This window comes from Pavona decussata, unplaced genomic scaffold (genome assembly GCF_977016875.1).
Source record: "Pavona decussata unplaced genomic scaffold, jaPavDecu1.1 SCAFFOLD_330, whole genome shotgun sequence".
In the NCBI taxonomy this organism is placed as follows: Eukaryota; Metazoa; Cnidaria; class Anthozoa; order Scleractinia; family Agariciidae; genus Pavona; species Pavona decussata.
This window is the reverse complement of record NW_028145718.1, coordinates 676,144-696,894: the sequence shown is the minus strand read 5'-3', so window position 1 is coordinate 696,894 and position 20,751 is coordinate 676,144. Positions and strand designations below refer to the sequence as shown.

General features: G+C 37.4%; 2 protein-coding genes and 1 pseudogene across 2 annotated transcripts in view; 2 read left to right on the top strand and 1 right to left on the bottom strand.

The window, feature by feature from the left end:
• The window catches only part of LOC146453459 (uncharacterized), a 14,973-nt gene extending 8,156 nt beyond the window's left edge, over positions 1 to 6,817 (top strand). The window contains exons 10-12 of the mRNA XM_085096610.1: positions 1,314 to 1,464; positions 2,732 to 3,415; positions 4,026 to 6,817. Coding sequence (XP_084952736.1) covers positions 1,314 to 1,464; positions 2,732 to 3,415; positions 4,026 to 4,272 — 1,082 coding nt within the window. The 3' untranslated portion in view covers positions 4,273 to 6,817. The remainder of the gene's footprint in view (positions 1 to 1,313; positions 1,465 to 2,731; positions 3,416 to 4,025) is intronic.
• Positions 1 to 20,751, top strand: part of LOC146453453 (uncharacterized) — a 315,682-nt pseudogene that overhangs the window by 235,295 nt on the left and 59,636 nt on the right.
• Positions 6,610 to 20,751, bottom strand: LOC146453458 (carnosine N-methyltransferase-like). Its single transcript, XM_085096620.1, has 10 exons — positions 20,592 to 20,751; positions 20,245 to 20,446; positions 12,756 to 12,851; positions 12,489 to 12,562; positions 11,975 to 12,048; positions 9,859 to 9,925; positions 9,035 to 9,213; positions 8,685 to 8,798; positions 8,133 to 8,239; positions 6,610 to 7,357 (listed from the first exon to the last, which is right to left on the bottom strand). The coding sequence occupies exons 1-10, from the start codon at positions 20,717 to 20,719 to the stop codon at positions 7,256 to 7,258; spliced, it is 1,143 nt and encodes a 380-aa protein (XP_084952746.1). The 5' UTR covers positions 20,720 to 20,751; the 3' UTR covers positions 6,610 to 7,255.

Sequence of the window (20,751 nt, the reverse complement as noted above, 5' to 3'; positions counted from 1 at the left end):
ATATGAGTTACTAGCAGTGCCTTTTTGGCCAATCCCGTTCTTTCGTTCGCCCGCGAGTAGCACGTCCCCTACTATTTAGAAACAACTGCTAGCAGTCTGTTGTTTGAAGGTGGCGGATTTTAACCGTTCGGTCAATACAGGGTGATCAATTTGCAAAAATTGTACTTGAATAAGAAAAGTTGGCGATTTGTACTGGATAGATGAAACGAATTCGCACCGTATAAAAGTTTTAATATGATATATCGCCCCTTCGAAAACAGTGATTAAACTCATCAACAATAGCTCCGTCGAGCTTGAGAGCTGGTGCCTAAATTGGTTGGTGGAGTCGTGCAGCAATCAGGCACGGGGAAGGAGGTATCCATGGCAACCCTGCGAGCGGCCACCACCAAAGGCACTGTGATACTGAACCCAATCAGTGGAATACCTACCGAACCCAATACTTAAAAAAAGAGAGGGCTGCGAGGAAAAAAGCTTGGAAATTAAGCAGGCAAAATGACCTTTCTCACAGGCCAGCAAGCAAGCGAATGCAAAGCAATCCCTGAGGTGCCCCCCAGCAGAGCTCAAAGGTCACCTCTGAGCCGCGTTTGGCCGGTAGTACCGAACAACCACTGAAAGTAATGACATGAAACTTAATTGACTCTCTGTCAGTGCTTAAAAGATTGCACAGGCAAGAAAAAGTAGAACGTAGTTTGATACCTTGTAAATATTACGGACTGCAAGGACACTCGTTGGCTAAAGGCCCTGTTACACGTTCCATTTTTGTCGCACTTTTTTCAGTTTTAAATTCGCGCGTGTAAAAACAGCGCGATTTACCGCTGCGATATCGCATGGTTTTTTCGAACACATTGGAATTTTTGATCCAAATTTGTAGGATTTCGTAGAAAACGTACTGCGATGTCGCGCTGAAATTGGACTAAAATCACAGCTGGTTTACACGTGCGATTTGAAGATGCAACCCTGTGCGAGAAAAATTGCGGTGAAGGAGCGACAAAAGTTGAATCAAAAGCCGCATGCGCGTGTGTAAATGGGCTTTAACTGATCTCTTTGGATTTCATTGGTAAGTCAATGTATCTTACTGACTTCTTTTCAGTGTATAGACTGTTTCCCCTTTTGCGCGCATTTTAAGGGATAAATCAGCCCTTGTATGCTTCAGGTTTTCGCCAGCTGAAAGTAACAGGCCCCGTAAAGTAAAAAAAAAGTAAAATGCTGCTAATTCCCGTAACAATCAGAGTCGTTACCCGGCCCGGAACTTTATGTCTTGGTGTAACTTTAGCTCGATAAATTAACGTTCCTTCTCTTGTCTGTGATTATAGGCTCGTCTTCCATTTTGACCAGTAGGGGTCTCTTACCCAACACAGATCTACAGGCATCATGGACAAGGTCTGCTACAGAAACATTCATACCACGTGACCACGGACCTTCAGCTCCTCAAGGGTCTATACCCCTTAGCAGCGGGAATGGCCGGTGAGATATTTTTATTTCAATTTGAAAAGTGCCCGATTTCTCTTAAGTAGGGGGACAAGTGAAAAGCGGACGTTGGGGTTTAATAAGCCTAAACACTAACTTTCTGAGACTGTTTTTAGGCAAGCCATGCTACAGTATATCAGTTATGTACTATAAATAAAAGAATTTGCCTCCACATGATGTTAACTAATATCGCTTAAACACCGGATCAATGCCTCGTTCTTTCAACTTTTTGTTTACTTATCTAACATGTCCAACCAGTTATTCTTCTGTTTTGTGCTGCCCAATTCTACTGCGCGTGGTGGCAAAGTCAAGAAGTTGTCATTCAGTCTTATCAATATTTAACAATAAAGTTCGTTATTTACGTTTTGCGCTGATCATGGGTGTTTTTCCTAAAATTGTCCCAGTCCTTTCTCGGAAAACCTCGTTTTCCCATTGCTTTGTAGAATAGCTGAAAACCAGCTGGCCTGATCATCCATTTGTTCTTTCCAGTTTCTTAACAGAATAACGTTTGCCAACTACAGAAAATAAAAATTAAGTGAAATCCCATTGTTAGAGAGACCAAAGTTTGAGTCTAAATGAAGCTAATGGACATTTTGTAGCCCTTTCAGAGGTAGAAGATTAGATGGTTTTATTCAGTTTTAAGTTAGGTGGAGGTGGTCATGAATACTTTTAAACAGACGACGCTAACTTTAAAACGTACTTACTACAATAATCGAATAATATGTGCTGATAGCTATTCTCTTTTGAAAATAACTCCAAAACAGTTATTTTTCTTCTAAAAAGGTGTAAATTACCATATTTCAACTATTTGATTCTAAAGAGCAAGCAAGTTAAACCACTCTTTTTAATCCAGAGAAAAAATAGAAAGGTTAAAGAAATGTGGTTTTATATTTTAAACCTGGTGAATAAATGGCAGATGTATTTTTTCAGTCAATGGCACAGGCATACTCGGTAAAAGAAAAAATAATACGAGTTCTCCCAACAGAAGTGGCACCTGTGACCTCCTGATTACTAGTTCAGATGCTCTATCACTGAACTACAGGAAACTCGTGGGAGCTATAAGGTCAATTAAGCAACTGAAATATTACATCTATCAATATGTAGGTAAGCAACTTTACGAAATTTGAACAAAATCCTATTGCAGTTTAAATGTCCTTCAGATGACTTGTGTCCAAATCAGCTGGCCTATAACCCGTGCAGCATTTGGAGGCTTTAATTCTTCGTCACCCGTGACTTCTCTCTTCACTTCTTTTGTATTTTTCAGAATTGAACTCCAAAGAGAAAACAGAGACCGTCTGGTACCAAAACCGGCTCTCGATCGAGCAATGTCTGCTCCACCTAATCTCGGTCATTCAAAGTCAAACAACGAACATCACCGAATGCCGCGACATCAAGGGGAGGTCAGCATTCCTGCTGATCGTTCTAATTGTGGAAGTGTAGCCGTTGACTACGCGAAATATGCTGGGGATGTTCCACAAACTAATCCAAAGAACACTGGAGGAACAGCGAGTGCAGACTTTCACGCCAGCAGTTCGTCGATTTCTAGGTACTCACTTTATAGCCAAAGTCGCGATGTGTCCGGTAATACAGATAACATGGGTTTGGCAGAAAGAAGAGATCAGGAATTTTTTTCTGAGCCAAATGTGTTCAGTGGAAAAGCAAGTACTAATTTGTTTCATTTAACTTCTAATCGTGAAGACAATTCTGGAAGAGATAGCTCTGCAACACAGCGATTTCAAACAGACAGTTTTCTTTACGGAAGGAACAGAACGAGAGATCAATCCGTATTTCCCGATGCTCGAATGCAAGACTCGTTTAGCAGACAATATTCCGATAGAGTCCAACGCTTTTCACTGTACAGTGAAGCCCAGTCACGCGGGGAGTCTGTCCTGGATGATGACGTTATGTCTTTCAGAGAACACAGGGTGGAGAAAGGCGGACAAGACAGGTATGTAGATAACTACAAGGTCTGCTGCACATAGTGATGTTATGATGACAGTCGCACAGCCACTGTTATCACGTATGTCCTCAGCAACGCACTGAGCCAATTAAACTTCATGCAACTAGTGTCAAGCGCGGGAAAACATGCGGCCGCCAACCAGAGCCAAGTGCGGGAAATCATGTACATGTACGCGGTGCTAATATAATTACGGAAGACCAGCAGCAAGGGGGAAGGCGACGGAAAACATGCAACCGGTGCCGAGCGTGGAAAAACGATTCGTTTTGCCCTGACTAACAGCATCAACGACATTACAACGCCAAAAACGCCGAGGCTACCTTAGATTTGTAATATCGTTAACTAACCACTCTACAGCGAGCAACTTTCAAATTAAGATGTTGGAAAAGGCTAAGTGTTCAACAATTACGTGTAGTGCTAAATTGTGTATGAAACATGTTCTCATGCAAATCCTGATACAGTGTAATTTTTTTCCCTTCAATCTAACCGCTCCAAAATCTTACTCTTTGACGTCAGTGTCCTCAAACATGAGTGTTTTCCGCGTCTTGAGGTTCAGACGATTTGCAAATGCATAATTTGACATATCCAATTTGTCTCGCAGAGTACCCCTGGACAGTACATATCCTCTTTCACTCGTGAACATCGTAGATGACATGGAAAATGTCACTGAAAAACCGGAGACGCTTTGTGCATATCCAGAACTTGCTGGAGGATTGGACACGACAGACTCCGGCTACTCTCAGGACAATTACAAGGAAGAAAGTCCGCTGACCAGTGAAATTGTCAACACAGATGAAGAGGAAGCAGCTGTTCTTGAGGACATTTTCTTTTTACCAGGAAGAGTTTGAAGAGTTCCAACATAAACGTGGCCGTTACATTCAAACCGAAGCTACGGTACAGTAATTCCCTCTGGCCCTGCTTATTATCTTGTAAATACAGGTTTCAGCGTGTGTGACTGGAGAAAATCCTGAAGAATAATCATTCAAATAAGGGCATAGTATTGTTCGTGACAATCAGGGCTGGTTATTTAAACAAAGGCTAACTTCGAGCAATCAGCAACAACAACAACAACAATAATTATTAACTCACACTTACAGAGTTACAGAGGATCGTTATATCAGTAGATATGATATATCAGCTCATAGGTAGGTCGTTGTGTCAAGTTATTGCTTATAGCAGAGAACGTCTAGCTATACCCAGGTCTCGAAATTAACATTCGCAAACTCGCAAAATGCGAGTTGTTTTTGGATGTTGTCACCAAAGGAAAAATCACTGCCAAAAAAGAAGTGCTAGTGAACTTACTAGTTTTGCTATTAGTAGAAAAATTAAGATTGAGCCCTGATACCTTCGGCAGTTAGCCAAAATGAAATCGATTTAGATTGCGGTCTGCTTTGGTTACATCCCGTCTGAAGTTCATGTTAAATCTGAACCGACCCTCATGATCAATATCTTGGAGGCTCGTTCTTGGGGGGAGTTACAGTGTAAATAGTTCAAATTAATGAGTCCAAAACTAGCTAAAGCTAGGTAATCTCGACCCCAGAGCTCTTTCCTTGGAAACGAGTAGCGAATTTCAAAGACACGTGACAGGCCTTTAGAGAACACACGAGAAATGCAATGACTTTCAAACGGCGGCCATGTTGTGTAAATTAAATAACGCCTACTAATGTGGAGTCTGACATTTAGGAAATTACAAGTTCCGTGACGACTGATGAAGTTCTAAAGTTCAGAATTTTCGTTAGGTACAAACTGCCTGCAGCTATTTTATTCGACTTAGTAGTAAAGACCAAGTGACTCTAAGTTGATTTGAGGGCTCCCTGTAGAAATGCAAACATCATCTCATTACATTTGCAGTATAGTTTACTCTTCCAGTAAATATCGTTGTATGATGAATTATAAGGTGATGATTTTACTTTGGCTCATATCCATTAGGGTGTCTTTTTTTTTAATTGAATTGTTAATGCTAAATGAACAAAATCAAACAAAAGAAAGCAATGGAAATTGGTTTGGCAGTGTCTGGTTGTCTTAATTTCTTATTCACGGGTTATGTAAAAACACTATTTTTCTAATGTATATAGTACTGTGTTTTCTATTTATTACTGCTATCTTCATTTCGTATGTGTCTATCCAGATTACAGTACATGCAGTAATATAAGGTCATTTTTAACCGGCAATCATACCCTCTCTCCCTCATCCCGACCGCCGACTCTCGGGCTGCCACACTTTCGCGCTCCCCGAAAAAAAGAACGCCTGATCGCAGGTTAGGTCATATTACGCCTCGCTACTACCTTCCTCTGCCTTCCCCTCATGAGTAATCTATTAATCATTACGTCACAAGTTGGATTTGCTACATAACTAATTTGGATAGGTAAACAATTAATTTGCTACGCTTTATACCAACACAATAGGGACAATAGGCATTCTCTTATATTAATGACTGTCTTGCTGCATACTAACAAGTGGATAGGTTTACACACAGTGGTGTAATATAGCTACCCAGACTTGTCCGCTCTAATAGTCAACACTGATTGGTCTGCACAAGAATATATTATCTATTCAAAATAAAAACGCGGTTTCTGCTGACCGCGTCATTTCACTATTCGATCTTAAGCTAAGGTTATCACAAGTTTTAGTTGCAACACAAATTTTATGAAATTTTGTTTATTAAATGTTTCTCCGTTAAGAACACATATGTTGTTGGGGATTAAACAGTTCAGTAAACGTAGCGCTTCTGTTTTATTTTCTGTAAAACGATAACAGTTGTCATTCAACTCCTCCTCATTTCTATTTTTCCTGACGTTGCCTCTTCGTCCCCCACATTTCCCTTCTCCTTGCGCTCCACATTTATATTTTCCCTCCTCACCATACCACCACCACAATGCTATTGTTTCACGTCATATCGAAGTCAATATAAAGCGTGTTACAGGATGGAGGATCGGTGCCAGCATTTTCGCTCTAACTAGTATGCAGGAAGACAGTTATAAGCATAAGGTACTGTAATGCCTATTGTTCCTATTGTGTGTGTATACAGCGGAAGTTAGTTAATTGCTTACCTATCTAAATTACTATGTGGCAAGTCGAAATTGTGACGTCATGATTAATACGTACGTAAAATGTCCTTATATGCTACCAAATGCGATTAGGTTTATCTTAAAGAATATGCCGCTATGGTAACGAATAAAATAAACTTCAACAGAATAAATGAAGCATTTATTTTATTTTGCACATTGTATTTTCGTCTTTGTTTGTTTGTTTGTTGTTGTTGTTTTTTTTTTTTTGGCGTAGCATGGAGACCCCAATATCGTCTCCGTACCGAGACTACTTGATGACGGAATTAAAGATTTTCGAAAGAGACAACAGGATTTGAGACTGAACAAACAACAAAAGAAAAATAAATAGTTGGAAACTTCTCATGGCCTTTCGAGAGTCAGGAAATGTCAAACGCCACTTCACTTCGGAATGCCTGTTTTCGTTTAGTTACCCTACTGCCATATAACAGTTCCTTACTCTAGTCCACTATAAGCTGGACACAGGAAACTGGCCCAATACGGGCTCCGTCGTTCCCAGTCACTCATGAACTTCTTTTTCTGGTTCACTGAGAGGGCACCTGCAATTGCCCAAATTATTCTTTGCCGCTCAAATGCTCAAATCAATTATTTTACATTCCCGCTTGTATTGTGGAGTAGAGAGCAGTGTGAGTACATGCATGTTTTAGAGGAGGTACACGTCGTCATCCAACTGGAAGTCACGTAGTGCTACTGGCTGCCAATCAAACAGGCTGAGAGAGAAGCGACGGACCGGCTAAGCAGAGTTGATCAGTGTTGAATGTTATCGTCAGAGAGGTTTCCGGGCGACAAAGAAAACGTTATCGTAAAGCAACTTAAGCATGGAGCGTTCATTCTCGATGTATCCTGATGGAATACTGGTCTCTTCTTTCTGTTGACGGAAAAAATAAATGAAGAAAATAAATAATTAGTCAAAGAGAGGTTTCGTGCAAATGCTAAACCCTTGCTATTCGAAGCTTCTCAAACAGTTTACCGTATGAATCGAAGAATTCTACATCTTCGTATGAGTTGTTGAGGCTGGTTTTCAGTGTACAGTGATTGCGTCGTAAGTATCAGTACAGAACATTTGCTGGTTCAACCTCGTCCCCAAGGTCTTGCCTACGTTGAAATCCAAGACCCTGGGGATGAGTTTGCCGCTGTTTACATCAGCATGTGAGTGTAAACGCATCACCAAAGAATCTATGTAACTTGACGATATAAAACTTGGCATATCTTCTCATCGAACATTTCAGTGAAGTTTAGCATGTCTCTCACTGAGCTTGAGTTAAAATGTGCTTAACCGGACAACATGTACGGTAAATATTACTGACATTAAATTTAACTCACTACACAAGAAACGCGTCGGGAAAACTCCTTTTGTGGCCGACAGTTACAGAAGCTAAAATAAGCAAGCAAACGTCAAATTTTTTTGAAGGTTGCGACATTTTTAAATGTCCTTCAACAAAACATGCTATGCAGCCTGCGGTACAATGCGAAATGAAGACAAAGACAGATAGGATAAGTCGAGAATTGTGGAAAAAGTGTAATCCAATCCAAAAAAATTACTAAATGCATACAAACTGAACAGCAACATGATGACAACAGAACGAAAAAAGCTGCAGAAGACGATGCAGAAGAACCCTGAAAGGTTCCTTGATCCAACTCACAAGTATTTCAAACTTGAAGCACTCCCTGCTGATGCGCTTGATATCTTCATATGGTAACTCAACTGACCACTCATTTGCCATGTCAGAAAAATGATACAACAACGGCCCTGTAGAAACAAACCAACAAACAAGAACATAAAGATTTAGACTGAATCGAAATGCAAACGCATGCGCTGTGAACAAGAACTACTTACTTTGTCATATAATTTAGTCACCAAAGGTTGTTCATAGGTTTTTCTACTTACTTAGAGTCTAAAGAACAAACAACAAACTATCCACCTTCTCATCCGACAGAGCGAAACTCAAAGAAGCAGATAGACAAAAAGCGACAAGAACGTTCAGTGATTAGTAGGGCCAGACGTAATAGTCTGTAGCCAAGGCCATTCAAAGAAAGCCAAACCATTGTCAGTTTGGTTACATTCTCAATCTAATGAACAGTCAACTTCTTCCAGCTGGTCCAGAAAATGACAACATATTCTTCAAAGGATGTATATGGGAAGGTATGAGTTTTACATTTTTTTTTTTTACATGTACTGTGCACTGTCAACGTACCTAGGTTAATCCAGTAACCACCAGGCTTCAAGATTTTGGAAATGTTTTCTATGTAAGCGATGACATTATGAGCGGTGTCAATAAAGTAACAAGTCACTACACAGTCCCAGGTTTCTGGCAAAAAAGAGAAAAATAGCAACGCAATGATTATATTTAATGCATGAAAAATATTGAAGAGTACCGTTCCATTACATACATAATTAGTCAGAAGAAACAAACCTTTCATAAACACGAAGTTTGTTCTAAGAAAGCAAAATTTCTTCGGTGACAGTTAAAATACACTATTATTCACTAATTTTCCACCAACATTATTTCGGTCAAAGCCACATCAATCAACACTTTGCATGTACCTTGTTCCGTATAAACTTCCAGGAAATCTCCAGCAGCCATGGAGAAGTTTAAATCAGGAGGAACATCTGTTGGATCAACATCCGGGATAACAACTGGCCTGACTTGATCAGCTGATGATCTGTTGTTACACGTCTGGTGTATATATGGGTAGATTGTAGTGTGAGATTTTCCTGGTGCTCTGACAAAAAAATCAAACCAAACAAAACAAGGCTAGTTAAAGATTCTACATTGCAATTTTAATTGGGAGATACACTGCATTAAAATCCAGTCAGTCACAAGTAATCCGCTCAGCTGGCACATAAGTTTGGATTGGTTTGAACAGTATAGTACATGCATGTAGTTCAGAGTTTCGAAACAGCACTCTCATCTTATGTGGACAAACAACAACAATTTCACACAAATAAAGTAAATGAAAAAACAGCATAAAAGTTAACTTATTTAGGCAAAAAACTACTCAGAATGGTAAGAAACTACACAAGCTTATCAATCTGGGTTGTAACACACAAGGAAGAAAAAAAGAAACAAACAAGTAAATGAGAAAATAAATAAACAAAAAATAAGATAGGAAATAGAAAAAAAAAAAAGAAGAAAGTACCAGATAGCGAGTGCAACCCATATTTGTACTTGGGTGTATTTAAGAAGCAAAAACAAAATGAACACAATGCTAAACCAGCATTAGATATAAGTACTCAAGAAATTTTTAGTCATTGTTTGCTTAAATGAAAGCAAAGAACAAGGCATACAATGTAACAACACACCAATTGTCACCTGTAATGTACAAGTACTCTAAGATATAAACAAATTTACCAGCTTTGCTACCAACCTGTTTAATATGAAGTGTGAGGCAAAAAGCATATACAAGCTCCATTCATTTCCTTGACATGTGTAACCTGAACAAGGTAATCAATTAGTTTTCAAAACTATTTTATGTAATGTTTACACAGTTTTGGAAACTATGTATTTTTTGATAATAGTTAAAACATTTATCTGGTTAAAAATATGTAAATGCATACAAAATCAAATGTTCTAAAAACCCAACATTTCAGCCAAAACTTCAGCCTTCATCAAGAGAATGGGACAAGAATTTACAAATAGCATGAACATATAAAAGAGAAAATGCAAATTTTTGAACTAATTAAGTTTTGTCCTTTTGAGTGAGATTTAAATATTCATGAGGCAAGTGAATGCCATTGTCCCAATTGACTTTTTTGTCAGCCACCAAACCTTAAATCATTACTGGGAAGCCAATAAGGATCATTGCAGATGTGAGGTAAAATCCAAAAGCAATTTTATCTGCTTCAAAGTGTACTAACACAAAAACAAAAATAGTAATTTTAAGCCTGATAACTTGAAAAGCCTGGTGAATCAGGTTTTTCTTCACAGTTTGAGTTTATATCATAATTTATAAACAGGTTGATAATAAAAAATATATATATATTTAACAATTATTCGCCGAAGGCGAAGTAAATATAGGTGAATATTCACCAATATTTACTGAGCCTGAGGCCAATAATTGTTTCAGTATAATTACTCAGGTGATTATCAGAGAAAAACAAGAACTGTCCGAGAAATGTCGATTTTGTTTGTTTGTTTCAAATCGTCACGCGTCATTGAACAGAGACGCGCAGTCTGCTGATCACATGCTCAATCGAAATCACATGCGCAATCCATAAACTGCGCTGACACGGCCTCAAGCAGAATGTCAGTATTCTTTAACTGCCGCTTCATTGAGACGAAGCTCATTTCTGTGAATGACTGTTGGGTTTCTCCGACCCATTTACCAAAATAGATGGAGATGAACCAGGCTGTTTGGTGTAAAACTCCAGCCGGGATCAATAGTGATAGCGATAGCATTTTATTGCACAATTTCTTGTTGACATGATGGCTTCGCTGGTTAATGGACGTTTATAAATTGCCCTCGGAGATAAGCTGCTTCAGGTAGGAATTAAGTCATTTATTGGCTTCACTAAACAAGTACACGGTTGTCACAGATGAAAATATTTTGTTGTGATGCGGTGACTTTAGATGGTGGTCGAGAGCAGCTCGAACCGACAACAAACTAGTTTTCAGATTATAAAAACTGTTTTCTTTTCTCGTCACTGAAACGTAAAACTTAGAGAGACATTTAATGATCTTGTTTACTTCCATGCTTTCAAATTCTATCTTAAACTCGTTTTGTTTGTGAAATCATTCTGTTAATAAAGAAAGTCTTGCTCGAATTTAACTTAACGTGTTGTCTTCATTTTAAGTCATCGACATCGACAACAAGCAATTTCCAAGGGTTTTTTTTATTATAATTAGCAAAATTTTCATATCTTGCCTTCGAAAAGTATCACCTCGGACTTAGCTGCATCTTTAGTGCCTTTCGTTCAGAATTGCATTTTCTTTCATCCTGTTAACTTCTTTTTCAGAAACGTCAACAAATCGCTAAGCGGCCATTTTGAAATTTAGTGCTCCCGGCGCGAGGTGATTATAGCAGGATATGACGCAATCCTCGACCAATCAGATCAACAGGATCTCTATAATCACCTGAGTAATTATACTAAATATATATATGTATGGTTTATGAGAAGGGAATTTGAAAAGCTCAGTGTGAGGAGAAATGGGTGTGGTCACACCATTTGGGAGGAAGACTTGGGTGGCGGGGGAGGAGATGTCACAAATTCTTTATCATATACATACAGTGTAGCTTCTTACATGCATTCTTCTATGTATAAATAGCTGTAATTTGGGGGTTTTAATAGAAGAACACTATCATAAGGTGTTTTTGCATTTGCATGACTGCCCTTAATATGTCGTTAGTGTGAACCAGGCTTAATGACAGTGTAGTGAAATTAGTATTGGTGAGTTATCAATGCATAGGAATTCCATTTACCCCCACTATCCCTCTCTTTCCCTTGTATATTTCATGCAGCAACTGATTGCAAGAATCATCTTACCAAGCTTTGCAATGTCAAACATTAGTCTGGCCAATCCTGCCCCTGGAACAAGGATTGAAATATCCTTCTTGGAACTGAAATTAAATCATGACACACTATCGACTTACTACAAAATTAACACTTTACGACTCTAAAGAGTTCAGTCCTTGATGTTATTAAGCAATATTTAGCACTTTTTTTCTCAGTGTTAACATACAGCTGAGTGTTAATGTTCAAAGCCGGAGTTGAAAGACTTGAAAAGCTCAGTAGCTAATTAAATAGTTGCATTTTGGAAATCATGCATTCTTTGAAATTGTATAGCAAGGTCTCAGTCTGTTCCTCTACCTCGAAAACAAAATATTTAATATTTTTACAGCCAATTTTAACCTTACCCCTGCTTTTCGTGCAAAAAGCAGCCCAAAACAGACACCAGACACCACGCATGGGGAGTGGAGGAGGGGGGGGGGGGGGGTGGGGAGTATTTGGTATTGGGTCAGGGATAAAAGTAAAATATTGACCAGTAGTTACTTCTTACCAATCTGTGGCAGGATAAAGCCTTTGGATTTCATCAATTATTGGTTTATAACAAGCATCTCTTTCAGCTTTCCCCTGTCATGGGAAAAGCAAAATTTATTTCACTGAGGGAAAAAATGTTGCCATTAATTATTAAATGTTTATGGAAGACAATGTACAGTATTAATTAAGGATGGTGCCTACTAATACAGAGGTATTTTGCACAGTAACATGTTACTTTTAATTACCATTAAACTATTAATAATTTTACAGTTCTGCTGTTAATTACCTCATCACTCCAGTCTCGCACAAACTGTTTAAGTGTTGTCATAACTTTTTCCATGTCAAATCCACTGATTGGTTGGCTTGCTGAATCATTATGAGCCTTTGTAAGTAGAAATAATTTTTAATAAGTCAGTAATAATACATATTAAAGTACAACCACAAAGCAACAGTTTTAAAAATTTATTCCTCGATAAAAAGTTCCATCCATGGGATTAAGAAATAATTATAATAAATAGCCTTTAATACTTTTTCAACAATTCTATAAAACTCTTTGAATTATTTCACCAGCCCTCTTCAAGTGTACAGGCAGCCGGCGATTTTGCTGCCAACAGCCGATGCTGCTTAACTGACACTGCTACCTACTGCCTACTACTACGGTGCCTACTAATACCGAAGTATTTAAGTGAGGTTTATGACTACGCAGGAAAAGCAGATCTTAACAAGGGCTATTGGAATCCACAAAGAAAATTGGGGGTAACCACGCATTTTTCAGAGATAATAAAGCAATAATATCTCTAAAATATGCCAAAATATAAAGCAATGTATGGGATTTTTTCGTAAATTGAAGCTTATTAATTATCTCTGAAAAATGCATGGTTACCCCCAACTTTCTTTTGAGATACCAAAAGCATTTGGTAAGTTCTGCTTTCTCCGAATAGATTTAAACTACGCAAAAATATTCGTGTATTAGTAGGCACCACCCATAGGAAACCCGAGTATCTCGCGATGCGCCGATTGTGTGCGCAGTAACAATAGTAGGCACCGTCCTTAACTTGTACTCCGCTGCAAACATTTTTAGAGAGCTGGTTAACTATGTACATTTAGTTACAATAGTAACCTACAATCATGGACAAAACTTGTTAAGCAAACTGCAAAATTTGTGCATATATTTCAATCTACCTTTAAGAAAACACCGCCTTGGAGAGTAGCAAGCCTTCACTTCCCCCTCCCCCTAACTCAATGTTGCTTTAAAGGCCGGATGATGTCCCAGCCTTTTTTCAGTGGCAGAGCAACATGATGAGAGCGAGGGGGGCTGCATTGTTGACATATCATTGTAGTGCTCAAATTTAGAGATCAACTAAAAGTTTCTTACTAGTTTTGTCCACGATTGTAGCTGCTTCATCACCATCTTCATTACTTTTTTGTGGTGATGAGCCTCATGGCCATAAGTAGGGCATTTGAGAGTGGAGGGACAACTGACTGTCTGTCAATGGGCTAAAGAGGCATTAAACGTCTTTGAACTGAAAGTTGCTAGAACATTGACTAACCCTGGTGAAAAACCTCACAGGATCCTCAAGGATCTTTGAAGATCTTCAAAGACCTGCTAAAGATCCTCAAAGATAAAGATCCTCAAAGGATCCTCACAGGATCTTTGAGGATCCTCCAAAGATCTTTAAAGATCCTGTATCTGCAAGATCTTGAACAATGTCTACAAAGATCCTCAGGGAATTGACAAGGATCTTGCAAGGATCTTACAAAGATCCTTGTAAAGATTCCTGCAAAGATCTTTGCAAGGATCCTTGAAGATCCTCAAGGATTAAATGAAGATCTTTAAAGAATCCTTAAAAGATCCTTGTAAAGATCTTGCAAGGATCTTTGCCAGGATCCTTGAGGATTTAATGAGGATCTTTGAAGAATCTTAAAAAGATCCTTGTAAAGATCTTGCAAGGATCTTTGCCAGGATCCTTGAGGATTTAATAAGGATCTTTGAAGAATCTTAAAAAGATCCTTGTGAAGATCTTGCAAAGATCTTTGCCAGGATCCTTGAGGATTTAATGAGGATCTTTGAAGAATCTTGAAAAGATCCTTGTGAAGATCTTGCAAAGATCTTTGCCAGGATCCTCAAGGATTTAATGAGGATCTTTGAAGAATCTTAGAAAGATCTTTGCTAGGATCCTCAAAGATTTAACGAGGATCTTTAAAAAATCTTAAAGGATTGTTGCCATTATTTTTTCAAGATCCTCAAGAATTTAATGAGGATCTTTGAAGAATCTTTAAAGCATCTTTCAAAGATCTTTCCCATGATCCACCAGGATCCTCAATAATTTTTAAACTGGATGTTTTTTTTTTTTTTTGGCTGAGACTTGCTACCAGGATCCTCAATAATTTTTAAATTGGATGTTGGTTAAAGATCTTATTATAAATAGATCCCTGTAAGTATTTGAAACAGCAGCAAGTCTCAGCCAAAAAAAATAGTAACACATTGTTAAGGGCTCAATAATAATAATAATAATATTTATTTAACACCATGTTACCGTGCAAAAGACAAAACTTGCAAAAACCGAACACAAAAGTCAATGAGATGGTATACATTAAGATGATTGCACTTTACAAGTCGAGCTTTTAGTCAGCTGATTGATCAAATTATATTAATAAACTGAAGATTAACTACAGAACTGAGTGTAGTTAATGAAGGAGACAAAGATGAATTGAAAACTGATAAAAGAAGTCATATTCAATTTCATAAAGAGCTGGTATGAATATTGATACAAATCCTACATAAGAATCTCATAGTGCATTTCAGAGTTACATGACTGTTTCACTGGTGGTCTGACATACATGTAAATTGCACAATCACTCTTAATTAAGCCCATCAATTTCCTAACCAATGAAATTGTCTCATTGTGTTTTTTTTTTTAATTGCATTGAGCACACTTGGTACTGACATGAAAGCTACCAAATTAAGATTTCAGATGTTAACCCAAAGGTAACCTGTGAAGAGTTTTAAAGTTAACCTTGAGTTCCACACAGTCTGGAAAGATTAATCTGTTACCAACACATGGTACATGTATATTGAATCTAAATCATTCAATTTTTGGTTGAAAATACTATAAAGCCACTGATCAGCGCTGTCATTAAGTTGTTAGCATGTGGCATTAAGCTTCTCACCCGTAACAATCTTGTTAATTTCTGAGTAAAATGACCCTTCAACCATCAAGATCAGCTGTAACATCAAGGTTCTTTCAAGGGAATCCAGGCCTAATAGGTGTTATGGGATAGGGCCCTTAATGACAGCCCTGACTGATTAAGTACCAATTTCATCAATTATTACAGTTACCCTTCCCATGGAACACATGTTAATTTAATGATGTTGGTAGTGCTTTAACACAGGACTAACATGACAAAGATGCATGGCATCCATAGGAAAATAATTACTTTTCTATAAAAAAAAAGAAATTTTTTTCAAGTAAATTAAAAATAAGATCTTAAACAGATTTTGATAAGGTCTTGCCTATTTCTTAATGTTTTCTTAATAAGATCTTAATCAAAATTTGTACCATGATCTTACAACCATTCTGATTAAGATCTTATCACCTTACAATTATCTTGGTAAGATCTTAGCATAAATTAAGAAATAACAGTTCTATAAAACAGTTCTTATGAAGATCTTGAAAAACAAAAACAAAAATATCTTCTTTGGTTCAATTCTTTATTAAGATCTCATAATATCTTACAAGAATCTTGACAGGATCTAAGAATAAATAAACATGCCAGCAATACTCTCACACTGACTGTGATTATCTCTTTACTTGTATTGTTATTAACAATAAAATTTAGTTGTTTGTTGTGACATCTTGTACATCTCAATACTGTTTTCTTTAGTGTTCTAAGTTGATACATGCTATGTACACATGTGTGTTTCTAAACAAAGGCTTAAAAGATATGACTGTTAAGACTTACAGTTTGCAGTTTACAGACTGTATTTGCATAAAAAAACTAAATGCACGTTCCTACACTGAAACTACTCACTTGCGAATTGAAAACACTATTACTTACAAACCTTCTTTAATGATTCTCAACTCCATTTAATGCCAAAGAGAACAAAAATGCTTTGAATCATAATTCCTTCGACTTTCATGCACAATGCTCGCTTTTAAAATGAGCAAGAAAACGTGGAGTCACAGCAACACCGGCAGCCATCTTGGATTTCATTCAGTCTGGGAAGACTGGGCACCATTTTGGTCAGCAGTTATGCCACTGCAGGCTCGGAGAAAGACCGTTTCAAGTTAGATTTTAGGCGGGATTCAAGTGTACAGCACACATTTCCTCTGGATTTTGCCTCTGTTAAGCTAAAAAAAATGATGGCTTCAAGTAGCAAACTTTGGACAACCACTTTTTAGAAAGAGGTAAGTTTCGACACCAATTATTTTGAGAAAGACTGCATGAAAATGTGTCCATTCGAATTACACACAACGTGCATGCATATGTGCTTCTTGAAGATTGTTGAGGTGGTCATTCCCTATTTAGTTTTTGTATGAAGCGTTTGCAAACGTTTTTACGGAGTAATTTGTAGCCAGGTTAATATCATGACAGAGTTGGTATAAGCTGAAGACTTAAGTGATCGATCTTGATTTGGCGTGAAGATCAGTTTATGATCTTCGTGTATGAAGTGTACGTGTATGACTCATTTACTTAGATCAGGAACTAACAAGATTGCTATGGGTGAGAAGCTCACTGCAACGTTGTCTAAGAAGTTAATGGCAACCTAGTGGTCACTGTGATCACTCAGACGAACTGATTTAAAGTGCTCAATTTTTCTGTTTTACGGTAGATTTTCAACCCCTGTCTCCATTTTGTTGTCAAGGTTGAGACTCAAGACTGCAGCTTCAGAGTCAAGTCACCAAATCCTGCTCAATAGTCACTTATAATTATGACCGTTGGAGTCTATTTTAAATGATTTAATTTTGTTGTGAATCGTGACTTCTGCTACTTCTACACGGCAACAATAATACTAAATAAAAGTTTGTAACTTGCATAATGGCACTATTTGATCAGTACTTGATTTCATAATAACAGCAAACAATATGAAGAGAACACTAAGTAACAATCCTTTTGATCAATGCAATCATTTTTTCTTATAATAGGCTTTTATGAACTTGTCAAAGCTGCATTAAGAATGGTAATATTTAACACATTGTAAATGGTTCAGCCTACACTCTGGAGTTTGTAAGCATAAAAGAAATGTAAATGGGCAATTGGCTTAGAGAAACTCTCACAAAATAAACTGAAAAGTGGCATTCATGTGTCACTTTAAAGCTGTTTAAGAGACAGTGATCTTAATTTTCAGTTAACACAATGATGATGTAATCCTGCTCTTCAATGGGTTGTGGCTTAACCCAGCTACATGTACATTGTTTTTAGTTGCTTCACTGAGTATCTCTTGTATGTTGGTGCCATTCTTTTCGCTGAAAAGTTGAAAGACTCTGCTCCCAAACAGTATAAATTACTGGCCCACTGGCCTGAGTGGAAAGTCTACAACAACTCTCAATAGCTGTTGAAACGCTGCTCCCCTTTCCTCTGAGTCAATGTTTTTTGAGCAAATTGGCGTGCACGTCGTCGTTGCTTTCATTGTACTTTACCTAGGAGGAGGAGGGAGGGAGACACTTGTAACAAACAGTGTTTCAACATTTTGATGCCAATAGTAAGCTCTTGTCAGCATTTTCTCAGAGGGAAATAGTAGATGGTGACTTGACCAATGGGGGCATACACTTAACCTTAGTTAATAAATAATTATTGTTCTAATTGGTAGCTTTTTTTAGCAAGGAAAATAGCTTAAAAAAAATTATATCTTGTTTTTTGTTTTTGTTTTGTTTTTTTGGTTTTAATTATTTTTCTTTTTTTCTCCACAGGGGCCATACAGGATAATTTCAAGCTTTCATGTTTTCTTGCCTTTAACATGCAACAGAAATTGTTGGGGGTTTTTTGGTTGTTATGTTTTTTTATGTTTATTTTTTTATTTTTATTTATTTGTTTATTTTACACTAACACTAAAGAACATTATTGTACCACTGGAAACCAAGCTCTTATTCATATGTACACTCTGTTAGGTTGCTTCTTTCTTGGAAAAATAATACTGGCAAATAATAAGTGTCAGGATTGTTTAGAAAGGCTTTAAAGCTGCCAGGTTAATTAAGTCAAATAGATTATTATTAGTGCTTCATTAATTGATGCAAATGGAAGAAAAAGTTACGTGTAGATCTTTATCCTAGTCTAGAGAACATTTGTTGGTAAAGGTTTGTTTCTGTCACTCTTTTGCGGATTACAATATTATAATTATAGTGCCGTTGATCTTGTGAGAATGCATCACAAGAACTTGAATACAATTTTATGCCTTGAAAAAAAAGCCATGTATGGCATTGTAGATGAAAGTTTCCATGGTAACTTTTGAAGATTGTTGTGATCAATTTATTTCACATGAATAGCCAAGATTTAGCAATAAAAGGTTATCACACTTCTAATTTTTCTTGTTGGTTATGGTTTGACAATGCCTCAGCCTTTGAATTGAAGTGCTAGGAGCATATCCACCACAAGTCAGCCTCTTGGTACAGTGTATTTCAAGCAAGCTGTGATCAAACTCTCAGGAACACATGATTCTAGGTTATTTGAATGAACCATTGTAGGTCATTGCCAGAAATGTCAGGGCAATCCTAAAAAAAAAAGAAGTATACACTCCAGGTTTTTCCCTATTTTGCAGCTTGCTTGGAAAACAAAATCAAATATCGGCCCTTTTTGGTAAGATCGTGACAATTTCAAGATCTTGGTAAGAAACTTATAAGACCTTGCAAGATCTTGGTAAGAATCTTATATTAAAATCTTTTAAGATTTTGGTAGGAATCTTATAAGATCTTGTAAGATCTTTGTAAGAATCTTGTGAGATCTTGTAAGAGCTGAATAAGAATAAGAATCTTTTAATCGTACAAGATATACGAATCTTTTGACAAGATCTTGTAAGGTTCTTGTAAAATTCTTATTTCTTATTAAGAATCTTGATAAGATTATTGAAGGATACTTAATGAGGATCTTTGTAAGATCTTAGGAGGATCTTTGCAAGATCTTGGGAGGATCTGCATGAGGATCTTAATAAAGATCTTCAAGGATCTTTGAAAAGATCCTCAGGGATCCTTCATTTTCTTGCCAAGATCCTCAAGGATCTTTAAGGATCCTCTAAGGATCTTCAAAGATTCTTGAAGATCTTTGAAAGATCTTGAGAGGATCCTCGAAGATCCTTGAGGATCTTTGCAAGATCTTGGGAGGATCCTTAAAGATCCTTGAGGATCTTTGCAAGATCGTGGGAGGATCATTAAAGGTTCTTGAGGATCTTTGAAAGATCTTGGGAGGATCCTTAAAGATTCTTGAGGATCTTTGAAAGATCTTTATGGATCTTTGAAGATCCTTAGAGGATCCTTAAAGATCCTTGAGGATCTTTGAAGATCCTTAGAGGATCCTTAAAGATCCTTGAGGATCTTGGCAAGAAAATGAAGGATCCTTGAGGATCTTTTCAAAGATCCTTGAAGATCTTTATTAAGATCCTCATAAAGATCCTCATGCAGATCTTTAAGGATCCTTAAAGATCCTTGAAAGATTTTCACCAGGGAAGCACACAACAGTTACCGTAAAATGAGCTATTGCTAGGTGCACAATAGCTTTCTTTACCCCTTTTATAAAAACAAAATTATCTATACAATCAATTCACTTAAGCTTACATCACTTACCGATGGCATTCTTGTATGATCTCTGTTTTCAAACATTTCATTAGTGTGGCTGACTATTTGAAATAAAAAGTTCTGGTTTTCTTCAATACACTGTGTGACTTTCTTGACATGATCTTTGAAATTTGGAAGCATTTCCCGGTGCCTTCGAGGAAGGAAGGTATAGTTCTCTTTGATCCTTTGAAGTTTTCGAAATGAGAATTCCCTAAAGAAGAGAATGAAAACATTCAGAAACATTACTGTTCAAACCGGCTTAACGACTACACGCGTACCGTAGGCAACCAGCAGCAAGTGTGACCGTGTGGGTCGGAAATTCAAGAACAGCAAATTGTTCATAAAAATCAACTTACTTGTAATAAAGAAATGCTTGTACCACTTTCCAGAAATACTGCCTCTCTAATTTTTCATCGTCAGTTTCTTGTTGATTGTCGTTATCTGAAAACTCTGCTAGCGCTCTCTCTTCCCCTCCGTCCGCCATATTGAATTTCGTGTTTCCGCTGACAAAAGAGA